At 40.1% G+C, this 12,146-nt stretch overlaps 1 protein-coding gene across 2 annotated transcripts in view; it reads left to right on the forward strand.

Annotated features, from left to right (window-relative positions):
* The first annotated feature begins 8,552 nt into the window (after nucleotides 1-8,552).
* The window catches only part of spega (striated muscle enriched protein kinase a), a 48,156-nt gene continuing 44,562 nt past the window's right edge, over nucleotides 8,553-12,146 (forward strand). The window contains exons 1-2 of one of the 2 annotated variants that reach the window (XM_085800172.1): nucleotides 8,553-8,995; nucleotides 10,017-10,561. In XM_085800172.1, coding sequence (XP_085656298.1) covers nucleotides 10,180-10,561 — 382 coding nt within the window. In that variant the 5' untranslated portion in view covers nucleotides 8,553-8,995; nucleotides 10,017-10,179. The remainder of the gene's footprint in view (nucleotides 8,996-10,016; nucleotides 10,562-12,146) is intronic. The other variant, XM_085800160.1, reaches the window with a different exon arrangement.

Below are 12,146 nucleotides of genomic sequence, written 5' to 3' on the forward strand. Positions count from 1 at the left end.
AAACTACCCGTTATTACTCAACTATTCCACTTCAGACTGACCCCTAGTACTAGACCTCAGGATGACACTCAGAAAAAAATCAGGTCAATCTGATGTGGAATTTCAGAATTTCCATCTCAGTCTTCAAGAAAAGGTTAAAGGTGCAACTTCTTAACTCATATTTATCATCGTAATCTGGGTATGTCTGTTTGATGTCTTTGTCTATTTTGAGTTATTGATTTGTCTTGTGATTGTATGTTATGTTTTGTTTGGTAATAGGCTATGTATTGTCTCATTGTCTACGTGTATTCTGTGATGTATGTTTTGTCTTGTTTTCTATCATGATTTGACATATGTATCAATATGTAATCTGTTAGTATTGCGTTTGAGGCTCCCGCCATACGCTTTAAATAGCTTCTTGGGAGACCTGGCGCTTCACACATCTGCTTCTGTTCTTTTCTGCTCTGTCTATTAATATCATGTGTGTTGTGCGAAATAAAAATACTGAAAAAAAAATACTGAATATATAAATGAAGAGTTAATTTGCAAAAGCAGATAACTCCGTTTTAAAAAAAAATATTTGAACATTTTTAATTATTATTTACACCAGGTGATATCAGTCAAACCAAAGTTGAGTGGCTTTGACCAAGGAGATGAGATGTACAAAAACAGATGTAACTAAAAAAAATAAAGCTTTATTGAAAACAACACTATGTAAAGAATAATTCAAAAGCATCAGCTCATTTTTTTCAAAATGGCACTTATCTGCTTTTGCAAATGAACTCTTCAAATATATATAAAAAAAACATATATATATATATAAAAGTTTGTATTAGATGTGTAAATGATCAATAATCAGTTTTATTGGCAGTAATAGAAGCTTGGACCGGCCCTGTCTGGCTTTTTCAGTTTCCACATCCTCCTCCTCCTCTTCTTCACCTCCAGGTGTCGCTGTCAAAGCTGCAGCTTCCGCTTCACTTCCTGTCTCAGGAAGTGAAGCTGTGTGTGTGTGTGTGTGTGTGTGTGTGTGTGTGTGTGTGTGTGTGTGTGTGTGTGTGTGTGTGTGTGTGTGTGTGTGTGTGTGTGTGTGTGTGTGTGTGTGTGATACTAAAACTAACACTGAGTGTTTTCATGTGAGGAATGTGATTTAATTTCTAGACTTTTTAGATCAGTGTCTAATGAGAAATGATTGATTTGATTAGAAACATCTCAGAATGAACCAGACACTGTAGTCTGTCATTTAACTTCATGTATGGAAACAAAACACAGGTGTTGATACAGGTGTGTGTGATGATGACATAATGAAGCCTTAGTCTTGTGTGTCCCTAAGAGACACACAACAGTCCACCACAGAGCCCAGTTCACTGACAAAAGACAAGTGTAAAGTCTCCAGAGGTTTATTTGACATAAATGTAAAAAAGAAGCAGGAGAGTAAATGAAGACAGACAGAGACGAAGCAGCAGCCTCCATGTTCATCATCTCTGTCTCTTGTGACACAGACAGTCCCCGTGAGGACAAGAGGATCAGATGGAGTCTTCAGGACCTGGACGGAGCTCCAGGGAAAAGAGGAGAGGTGAGGACCAGACCAGACTTTGTGCTCTAACAGTATGTGGAGATGTATGTTAGTGAGTTCATACAGACAGGCTGGATTGGTTGCTTTGTGCTTTTGTCATCGTCTTAGTGGCCACAGGAGTGGATCATGTGTTTACAGTTTATTTCACTTTGTAGTAAAAAAGTAAAAACTATAGGCTATGTAAAATTCTTTATTTTGAACACAACAATATTTGCATCAATACTTTTCCCCAGCTAACAGTCTTTAATACTTTTTAATCTGTGTAGTGTCAGTGTGAGAGTTAGAATAAGAAAGTGTTTGTCAACTTTTATTAAAGTTTTCAATGTAAACTGCAGGTTTTCTGTCATTTAAAACTAACCTGGTGTAATTCTATACTTTGACCAGCAGATGGCGCCAAATCAGCAGCTGGAGCCAGGAGTGAGCCACCTCCATGTTTCTGGATAAAACTGTAAAAATGTAAGTGTGATTTGTAGCTGAAGTGTTGCAGCTCAAACATTTCTAAATGTCAGGATGAGTGTGACTAAATGTTTTTTGTGCCATGTGTGTATTCAGTAGGTTTATATAGGACCAGCTAAATGTAACTGTACATACTATAGCGCTATGATCAACAATCCTTGTGTAGTATAGCCTAGAAGGACTTTGGTTACAGTTACAGTCATTACAGGAGGAGGATGTGGTTTGTGTTGTCATGACGACAGGAAGCAGCAGCCTCAGCTTTAATAATAATAATAATAATAATAATAATAATAATGCACTGTGACGACGCCTGTGTAGAAACTGTGTGTTTTTCTATTGATCGTCGAAGCTTGTACATTAAAAGGTTTTGATGAGTAGTTTTGTGTTTTGGTTCATTAATTATTTACTTCAACACTTTCGTTATTTCTCTTTTATCCTTGTGCTGGAGTCGTTTCATTTGGAGTCTAATTATTATTATCTAATTATTCTAAATGAGTTCAGTTTTCCTTCATTTATATTTTAATACATGAAGATATTTAAAAGTGGCATCAGATATTTAAGTTTGAAGCACACTTTGGACTAGAGTTGTCGCGACACCAGAATTTCAAACGTGATACTGATACCCAGAAAAATATGGTTGGTATTAGATTTCATGTCATAAATTTCCTATCTGGCATATAAAATAACAAGTTTAGAGCTGATTTTCATATGTCTGTGATAGCTAAGAGTACTGATGTGACAGTTACAAAAAGAAAAGACAAACTCACAAATTAGTTGCACTGCTTTAATTAAATTTATTATTCCAAATCACTCTATTTTTCATGTACGATCTGTGAAAGCCACAGAATGGGATGAAACCCGTGATGAAGAGTGACGGCTCCTCTCTGGGACGTTGAGGCAGATTCTCCTATAAAGGACAAGAACACATCCTTAGGCTCAGCGGCATGACGTGTGCACAGCTCCCTGTACCTTCAATTACACTTACCGATCACATGCAAACATAATCCACAGAAAGGTACAAAGGATTATCATCACAGTTCACCGGTTCTCCAAACTGCTCCGTGGTGGCTGTGAGGGTGCACTCTGTTTGACCCCGGCACCTGGGAGCACAAAACAGGAAGATTGTTATCACTTATGGGTAAATAAAACAGAAGGAAAAATAATCCCATTTGTGAGAACATTATCAAAAACAAGAATTCAGAGTAAAAAAATATTTTGTCTTTTGGACCAATACCCACAGTTCTCTCACTGCAGGTTGAGCCTTATCACTGGTGCAGAAGATGTATTTCGAAGGGGTGTCGGTGCAGGTGTTTCTTTCATTACGTCCAAAGTTGGCAGACACAACACGAATTGTTCCTTTTTCTGTGTGACATGTATACACAATAAATGAACCAAGTCCAAAAGAAAAGTTGTATCGTTTAAGATGAGTATGAATGGAAACATATCTGATCTTTTTAAATATATAAAAAGGATTAGAAATAAGTATAGACACAATCTTACCACAATGAATAGTTTTACTTTCTCCTTCACATACAACAGCAGTTTCCGTGTCTGTCAAAACATTTAGAGATAAAAGTGAGATTTTAATATGTAATGTTAAAGTGATTTCACCATATTTCCACAGGTACATGCAGAGTTCAGCAAGACCTCTACTGTGCTTTGAGATACTGACCAGGCATCTGGATGCACCGGTAGCTGACTTGATAGAAGGTATCTGGTGAGTATTCGCACTGAAACATCTTTGGATTGGGCCTGGGCAGTTTGCAGTACTGCTTAGTGTTACAGCTGCAGAAATATTACAATGTTAAAGATTATAATACACACAAGAGATTAGGTTGTTGCCTATTTTAACGTTTTCATGCTCGGAGACAGTGCACCATTCTTCTGAGCAGAGCAAAGCTTTGCAAAAGAAATTACAGGAAGTGACCAAAAAGTTGTTTAAAAGTTAAAAAAAAGCATTATGCTTGTGTCCTTAGTTCCCACTCTGTCTACAAACTGAACACAATAAAATAAAACAAAATATAAATCTTACAGTTTCTTAGCCCATGCGAGCATCATCGGATGAACACAGTTGTCATCTGAGACCTGGGCAGGCTGGTCTCTGGTTTCACAGTCGGCATCGCTTTGCACACCTTGACTCATTTCCTCCACCCAAATCCCGTGTTTTTCAGCTGCACACACACAAACAAGGGAGCACACAACAAATCAGTCTCAACAGGTGGTGGAAGGAGAGGGGAGATGTGTTTTCATATGAGGTTAAAATGGTATGAATGATAATGTACTACATACGGCATATGAGTTCTCCATGTACACCAGGACATGCCACATCGTAGAAGAGTTTTTGAGCTGAACAAAATCAATGTTATTATAAAACAAATCAAACTGAACCCACAACAAGATACAGTGACTAAAGGAAGGAAATGAGACAATGATGAAAGAGACGATGATAATTTACCCTCAGATGTACAACACCAAGCTGTAGCCAGAACTGGAACAGTGAAAAGTGTCATTAAAAATACAATAGATTTAGAAAAAGAACATTTAACAGAAGTTTTAAACTGAAAAGGCTGCATACTCACAGGCAACAATTTTCACTGTAGTAGAGAGCATCTTGTCAGCAGACTGAAGACTTTGTACTAAACAACAGACAGCATGCTTTTTATACAATTTCTGTCTTTTTTTTTTTTCAAATGCACACACCCCCAAGTGTGAAGTTGTTGGTACCCAGACATATAGCCAGGATAGACGTAACCAAACCTAAATGTTGGCATGAAATTAATATTTGAAATCCAAATATTGTCCGTTGCTTGAGGAGTTTCAGTGTTTGCTCAGTGAATTATACAGATGAATTAAGACACATTCAGTTTTCCAGTTTTTATTCTTTATTTTCTTAATCTGTTAAAACAAGTGTGTGATAACGTCTCTTTTATCACATCTAAAATGTAATTTTGATTTCTATATATAGTAGTGAGTGGCTGGTGATGCACAGTTGGATGTGGTTCACTGATGTGTTTTTTATTAAGCTTTATTGCACATGGGGATGAGATACACTATATTGTGTATTCACTTTGAGTGAATGTTTTTTTTCCCCTTGAATATCCCCATGTTATTTCTGATCATTATTTACCTATATTCTGTAGTAGATTTTAAGAATATTTTCGTATTGCAGGTGGCTCTGAGAACTAATTGTTCCACTGAACCACCTTCAGCTCATTATCTGTGTGCCGTTTTTCCAACCATAAGATCAACATCTCCTCATCTCCTGCAGGTATGTACTGTACCTGTGTTAGTTTCCAAGTTCTTTTACACTGAACGGTTGGTCCCGTGAGTTCTGACACCTCTGTGTGTTTGAGTAAGAGGTACATCTAGAGATAATTTGATATTGATGAGCTGTTTGGGTTTATGAGCTCAACCCTTAGGCTAAAACTAAACCATCTGCAGAGTTGCATAAAAGTGGAAACATTTTGTATTGTACACAAGTCTTTTTTTTCTTGTGGAAAAAAAATGGTCTGAGTAAAATAAATTGATGGTCAGGGTTGGAAAGCAGGTGGACCCAAATGCAGGAGGGAACACAGACTTGCAAACTGAGGTTTAATAACTCAGGACAGGCAGGACAACAAAACACCTTGACACAAACACAATAATCGGACAAGGAACTGAAAGACACACAAGACTAAATACAACACAACTAATCAAAGCAACAAGCAACAGGTGAGGAGACAGGAGGGCAAAGAGCTGATAGGTGGAGACACACAAGGAGCAGGGCAGGGCTGACCAGGTGAAACACAGGACTGGTGTGTAAGGAGAGTGTGGAGGGAAAACACAGGAAGTAACACAAGAACAAAATGCACAAGAACTGAACTACAAAATAAAACAGGAACTGAAGAAAACAAGAGTCCAAAACAACAGAATAATACACAGAATGAATTATTTGATTGATTTTACCGGGGACTGAGGCCAGGTGTTTCGTTCCTGTGTGGAGTTTAACATGAGAACTTTCTATCCAATTAATCTTTTCCAACATGTTGATAAAAGGATATGATAATATTCATGTTTATAGTGCCTGATGAACAATATCAGTCTTATTGTTCCCATTAAGAATACAATATCAATATTATTAATACATAACTCTTAGTGGATGCTCTCAGCCATAGTGTTTAAACGTGGAGGCCAGAGCCTTCAGAGAAACCTATAAACCCATCACCACAGGGTACCAGGCCAGCTGATGATTGACATCTCCTGCAGGTATGAGACATGACAGAATTAAAAGGAAAGAAACCAGGAAGAAAGTCATTTTAAAACTACTCTCATACCATCATGATTTTCTTTCCTGTAACATCAACGCCTCATTGTAGCCTGATACTTATGGGGTGTAGTATAGTGCTGTGAATGAGAGTTGCTGATACCTGCCATTTTTTCCCTCCTGTCGCCATCTGCCAACCTCCTCAGGGTATTGACTGATGGCAATGGAAAAGTTGCTCCGTCCTGGCAAAGTCTAGTATCGATTGACATTTTTAAGGGACCCCGCAGTTGCCTATCCAGCATTTCAAACCTGCCTCACTGGAGATGGAGAAAATTACTGGTAGTCATGACTTTTGCAGTTAGTGGGTTCTGACTCAGTACTTTACCGGTGCGTTGGGTTGTTTCTGTTATTTTGTCCACTAAAAGTCACTGAGTGCACAGGACTCTGTGTTCAGTGAGTTCCTGCATGTGAAATGTATTTAGATAGAAGACAATCTTTGTTTAATGTTAATACACCTCAGGGTTAAGCAATCAGATTCTTGTGAGAGAACAGTTAACACTCAAGTCTAATGTAACATAGTCTACTGTAACTCTTAATCCTGGATGTCCCTCCTAAATGCAAGTCAATGGACTACAAGTGAGGAAATAATATATCCTCATCCTCATGCAATTTACCATTGCATTCCCAATTATTTGAATGCCAGTAACACAGTCTCATGAAGAAGTAATACAAACACCTTACAGGGACATTAAAAAAAATCTACAAAAACAAAGAGACAGATCATTTGCATGTATAACCAGCAGAAAAAAAAGATTACATGATAAACTTACAAGAAAAAGTCTATTAGGTGCAGATTCTTACACAACCAATGATATTCAGCTGCAATAACAACAAAATATTGAAGAAAATATTAGGCTATATTCAAGTTCTTGTAGAAACTTGACAATAGCTATGTTTACATGGACACAAATGGTGGTTCAGAGGCGTCGTGCCCTCATTAGCCAACAGAGGGAGACAGGAGCAGATTCCACCAAGGCACCGCAGGGAAAGAAAGATTTTGTGGACATCATACTAGGTAAGACAGAAGTTGAATGACAGAGGGATAAAGGTGGATGCAGTGGACATTGCTGTGTGTGTGTTGCTGCAGGATGAGGATGGCCTAACAGATGAGGAGATGCAGGCAGAAGCCCACACCTTCATGTTTGCTGGTAAAAAGCAAGGCAATGTAACCTTTTCTGAACAAGAAATGTTCAAAATACTGAAAAAACTAAAACTCACAACTTCATTTGATGTCTTTACAATTTTAAACAAGGATTACATCCTCTTGCCTTTTCCACAGGTCACGACACAACAGCCAGTGCTCTTTCCTGGACACTGTACATCTAGCAGGCCACGCCAACCATCAGCAAAAACGCAGACAGGAAGTGATGGATCTAACGCAAGGACGAGACAGACAGGAGATAGAGTGGTGAGACAACACACATGCATACAGAATGTAAACTTCATTTCCCGTTTAACAAACAGACTTAATGAAGTCCTTTGGCTTTTCCTTTAGCATTAGCAATAGCACGATGCCATTTCTTCACAATCTGGCCCCTGAGCTCCGCCTCTCACGTGACATCAACATACTCAATATGCTGACGTATAGCCAACGTAACCAGATGTAAATATTTATATATTTTGGACCCGTCAAAAATTATAAAACAATTATTTATATACTATAAAAAAATATACTTTTATTCTGCACCCCTCTAGATGTTCTGTGGGTTTTTTTTTTTTTTTAATTTAGCGATGAATTTTTTGATGAAAAAGTTGTATATATAACCTTTAACCTGTGGAGTTTTTAGCTTTTAAATAACATGACTTGACATGTTTCTGTAGCTTCAAATTGTCTGAAACATCAGTCACACTCATTCATAAAGAAATAAGAAGGGGAAAAAAGAACATGTGTGAAATTCTGTTGTGTCTATTGTGTTTGTTCAGACCAGTTACATGACGTTGTGTTGTTATATCACTGCCCTACAATTGTATGAATCACTAAGTCCTGTCTTTATTCTTAGACTTTCTTTTTATAGCAGCTCCAACTGTCACACGCACGCTGTCTCTGCCTGTCTCACATAAATACACACACACACTTTGGTTGATAACGTTATCTAGAGGGCTTTGAGTGTGGGAGCTTTGGTGTGTGTGTGTGTGTGTGTGTGTGTGTGTGTGTGTGTGTGTGTGTGTGTGTGTAGGTCATACATGGCAGCCCAAGAAATGTGACCTATCTGTGGTGGTGCAGCTGTCGTTTTGCAACCTGAGGGACTTGGGGGTGAAGCAGCGAGGCAGGGGAGACTGGAGAGAGAGGGGAGACCAACAACATGAGCTGCTTTAAGTGCTTAGGAGACTGAAAAGTTTAAAAGTGTGTGTTTTTGTGAATAGCACTCCAAGGTAGTTAATGAAAACACACTAGAGCAGGAGGCCTGAGTGGTTTGACATTTAGGTAAATCCCTGTCTCCCTGTCTCTCCGCTCCTCAGCAGGGTTAAGGCTGTTGAAAGGGACCATGGCGGTGGCTGCTAATGCTACATGATCTCTGCTGGACTTACACCTACAGTCCGCGCTCACCAAAGGACACAGAGAGACACGGGCTTTAGCAAATGATTTGAGATGAAATATTCTGCTCCATGGATCTTGTTACCTTAACTTGGACTTTGCGGGGATGTCCAAAGGGATTCCTTTCGGCTTTAATGGCAAAAGTGAGGTAAGGTGCATTTCGTTCCATTATCGGGTAAAGTCTATTTCGGGCAACTCTTTGGATCAGCAAATTAGTGGAATGTCCTGAATTAGCACAGGAAGCAAAACCAGAATACTGATGTACTGTACACGCCTTCATTAGGCCTACTATTCCTTGACTTGTATTTATTTATTCTATTTTTGAATGGTTATTTGATTAACTTTCTAAAAATGGTGTGAAATTAAATATTTAAATGGCAGGACATCCTGTAAATCAAACAAATGCAACCCAGGTTCCTGATCTGGCAACCCCCCTCAGTAAACAAACACACAAAAACAGTCAGACTTTTTATAAAGTTGAGCCAACAATAACCACCAGGTTACTATAAAGGAAACGTTCCCAGTGTTAAATAGGGCGGGGGGACAGGGGGGGGGGGGGTGTCAGAGTCCTTCCTACCAACCTTCTTCTGAAGACTTTTATGACATTACGTATATACTTCATAACGTCTCTGGCTGTTGTTTTGAGTGTAAAACTACTACTATAATGGTTGAAGGTACTTCCTCACTAACCCAAATACATTTTGGGGAACTTGAAAGAAAAAAAAAGAGGCAGGGATGTCTTCCTCAGTTTGTAACTGAAGATTTGTCTGGAAAAATGTGCCACAGAGGCCAAAGCTGTGTGGTACTGTACCTGTACTGTCACTTGAGTGGTATTTCTCAGAGTTAACAACGCTCCTCATGAGCAGCAGAGCACATTATGCAACTGTTTTACAGGCTGAGTAGCACTTGAGTCGACTTTGACATGCAAAGTAGATGGAGTACCTCTGACTGCATGCCTTCTTTTTACACCGCTGCTGTCATTTTTTATGGAGAGGAAGACATCATTCACATAACTGCAACAGGGCTGCTTGTCATAAAAATGTAAAAATGGACTTGTGAACCCGTTTCCACAAAGGAACAATGTTTTGTCAACCAATTAGACTATGGTGTTAAAAGTGTCTAAAGATAACTGTGATGCCAATCTGATTGATGTACTCTAATTGTTCCAGTCCCCAGTGCAACAGTCCAGGACTAACAGCCTCCACTCTCCCTGTGAGCCCAGAGATATCTGAACTGATGGAGCCTTTCAGAAGAGGCCTTCAATGACTTGACACCCCGATCAATTACCAGATAAAAAAAAGAAGTCCATAAAGAAGTGTGAAAGAAATCAAGATGGCAGACGTCCCTGGACCCAGTCCCAGGCTCGACATCCCATCCAAGAGGCCCAAAGTCACCAAGGGCCGCGTTGTTCCAGATGCCGGGGCCCAGACGCAGGAACCCACGCCGCCGGTGTTCACCCGTAAACTCCGCAAGGCAGCGGTGGGGACAGGCTGCGATATCCGACTCAGGGTGTCGCTGGCAGGATTTCCTAAACCTTGTCTGGCCTGGTACCACAACGAGGAGCTCCTTCCTCCGTCAGAAGCCCAGGACTCAGCGGGACTGTGGATACGGGACTGCCACACAAGCGACGCCGGCTTGTACACCTGCGTGGCGACCAATGAGCTGGGAGAGGCGAGCTGCAGCGCCGTGTTGGCCATCATGGACCTTGGCGAAGGTAACACCCAACTTACTAAAACTTTCTTTAACAGGAAGTCCTAAGTCGGAGCATTGGATTTTCAAACTTTTGTCGTATAAACAGGTTGTGATTTGGTCCTCTTCAAACACACCAGTGGCTCACTTACCGTACAAACACATTTCCTCTTTGCATTTCTCATTATTTTCCTTCCTAATTAATATTTAATCTCATTATCTCAAAAGTCCACCAACATCAAAGACTAGTGTGTTTTGATGATCAGACAGTAACCCTGTCCTCCACGTCCACAGAGCAGCACTGGGAGATACTTAAAATTAGCCTGTGGATTTAAATAGAGACTCAGATTTGCGGCCGATGAGGAGTGGCACCTGTCGTTACTTTCTATCTACTGCACAGCTGAACCTTTTGGCTGTTGTTTGTTGTTGTCACCTCACCTGGTGATTATGTTCTTTCTCTGAGGATGTGTTGGCATGATTCCCATGAGAGAAGTTGTGTTTAAAGGGATAGTTCAACATTTTGGCAAATTGGCCCATTGCCATAATCCCTATAGTTTTAGGAGTAGGTTCGTTACCTTTAATTGTCGGTGCAAGCTATTTGTAGAACGGCGGAGCAGAGCCGGGAGGTGCTCAGAGCTACGCTACGAAGGCTAATGGGATTTCTTGGTTTCCCTGTTTTCAAGGCAAATTCATGTAAAACCGCTGATGTGCGTTCCGGTCGGGGGCAGTTTTTCGGCAAGCAGTCGCTGCATTTGCCTCGAAAACAACTCTGTCTCGTAATGTTCCTTTATTATCTCATAGCGTGGTGAATGTGCAGGTCACAACTTGACTGAAGGAAACCAAGAAGTCCCATTAGCCTCCGTAGCATAGCTCTGAGCAGCTCGCGGCTCTGCTCCGCCGTTCTAAAAACAGCTTGCACCGACAATTAAAGGTTACGAACCTACTGCTATGACTATAGGGATTTCGTCAATGGGCCAATTTGCCAAATTGTTGAACTATCCCTTTAAGACAGAGCTACTGTATATCGAGTGTGAAACTCTGACAGTCTGACTACAAGCTTTGTCTCATGAATATTGTGATTTTGATTTGAATCAATATTATGCAGATCTCTAAGTTACCATGTTGTGCCTTGAGTCTGTTTGCGTTGGTGTTGCACCGGAAGAAACTTTGAACTTTGCAACAGTAAACTTTTCGAGGCTTGAACTGAAGAAACGGGAACAATGAGGCCACAGTGAAACTGCACGGATTATACAGTAGTTGTTTGCAAAAATCAGTCTTTTTCTGTTTTTGTGTCTCTGTAACGCCGTAGCGGGACAGCGTCGCTCAGGGTGGTCGTTCCTGTCGGCATAAATCCACACAGCAAAGTACGTGAGACATAAATTATCTTTACGAGCAGTCCCACCTCCCACCTCCTCTTTATCATTTCATACTCTTAGCATATCACTTCCTCTCTGCGGAATGCAAATGAGATACCGTTAGGGACAGAGTCAGTCCACCGTTCCCGCAGCTGAAGAGCAGTGTGAAAGTGCATGTCTTAACATGTAAGGATGTGCTTTCAGTGTCTTGTGTGCTGATGGATTTGACTGGCTTGTCTATCATTTCCCAGTTTA

This window comes from Trachurus japonicus, chromosome 2, assembly GCF_045865225.1.
Source record: "Trachurus japonicus isolate A0001 chromosome 2, Traja_1.0".
Taxonomy (NCBI): domain Eukaryota; kingdom Metazoa; phylum Chordata; class Actinopteri; order Carangiformes; family Carangidae; genus Trachurus; species Trachurus japonicus.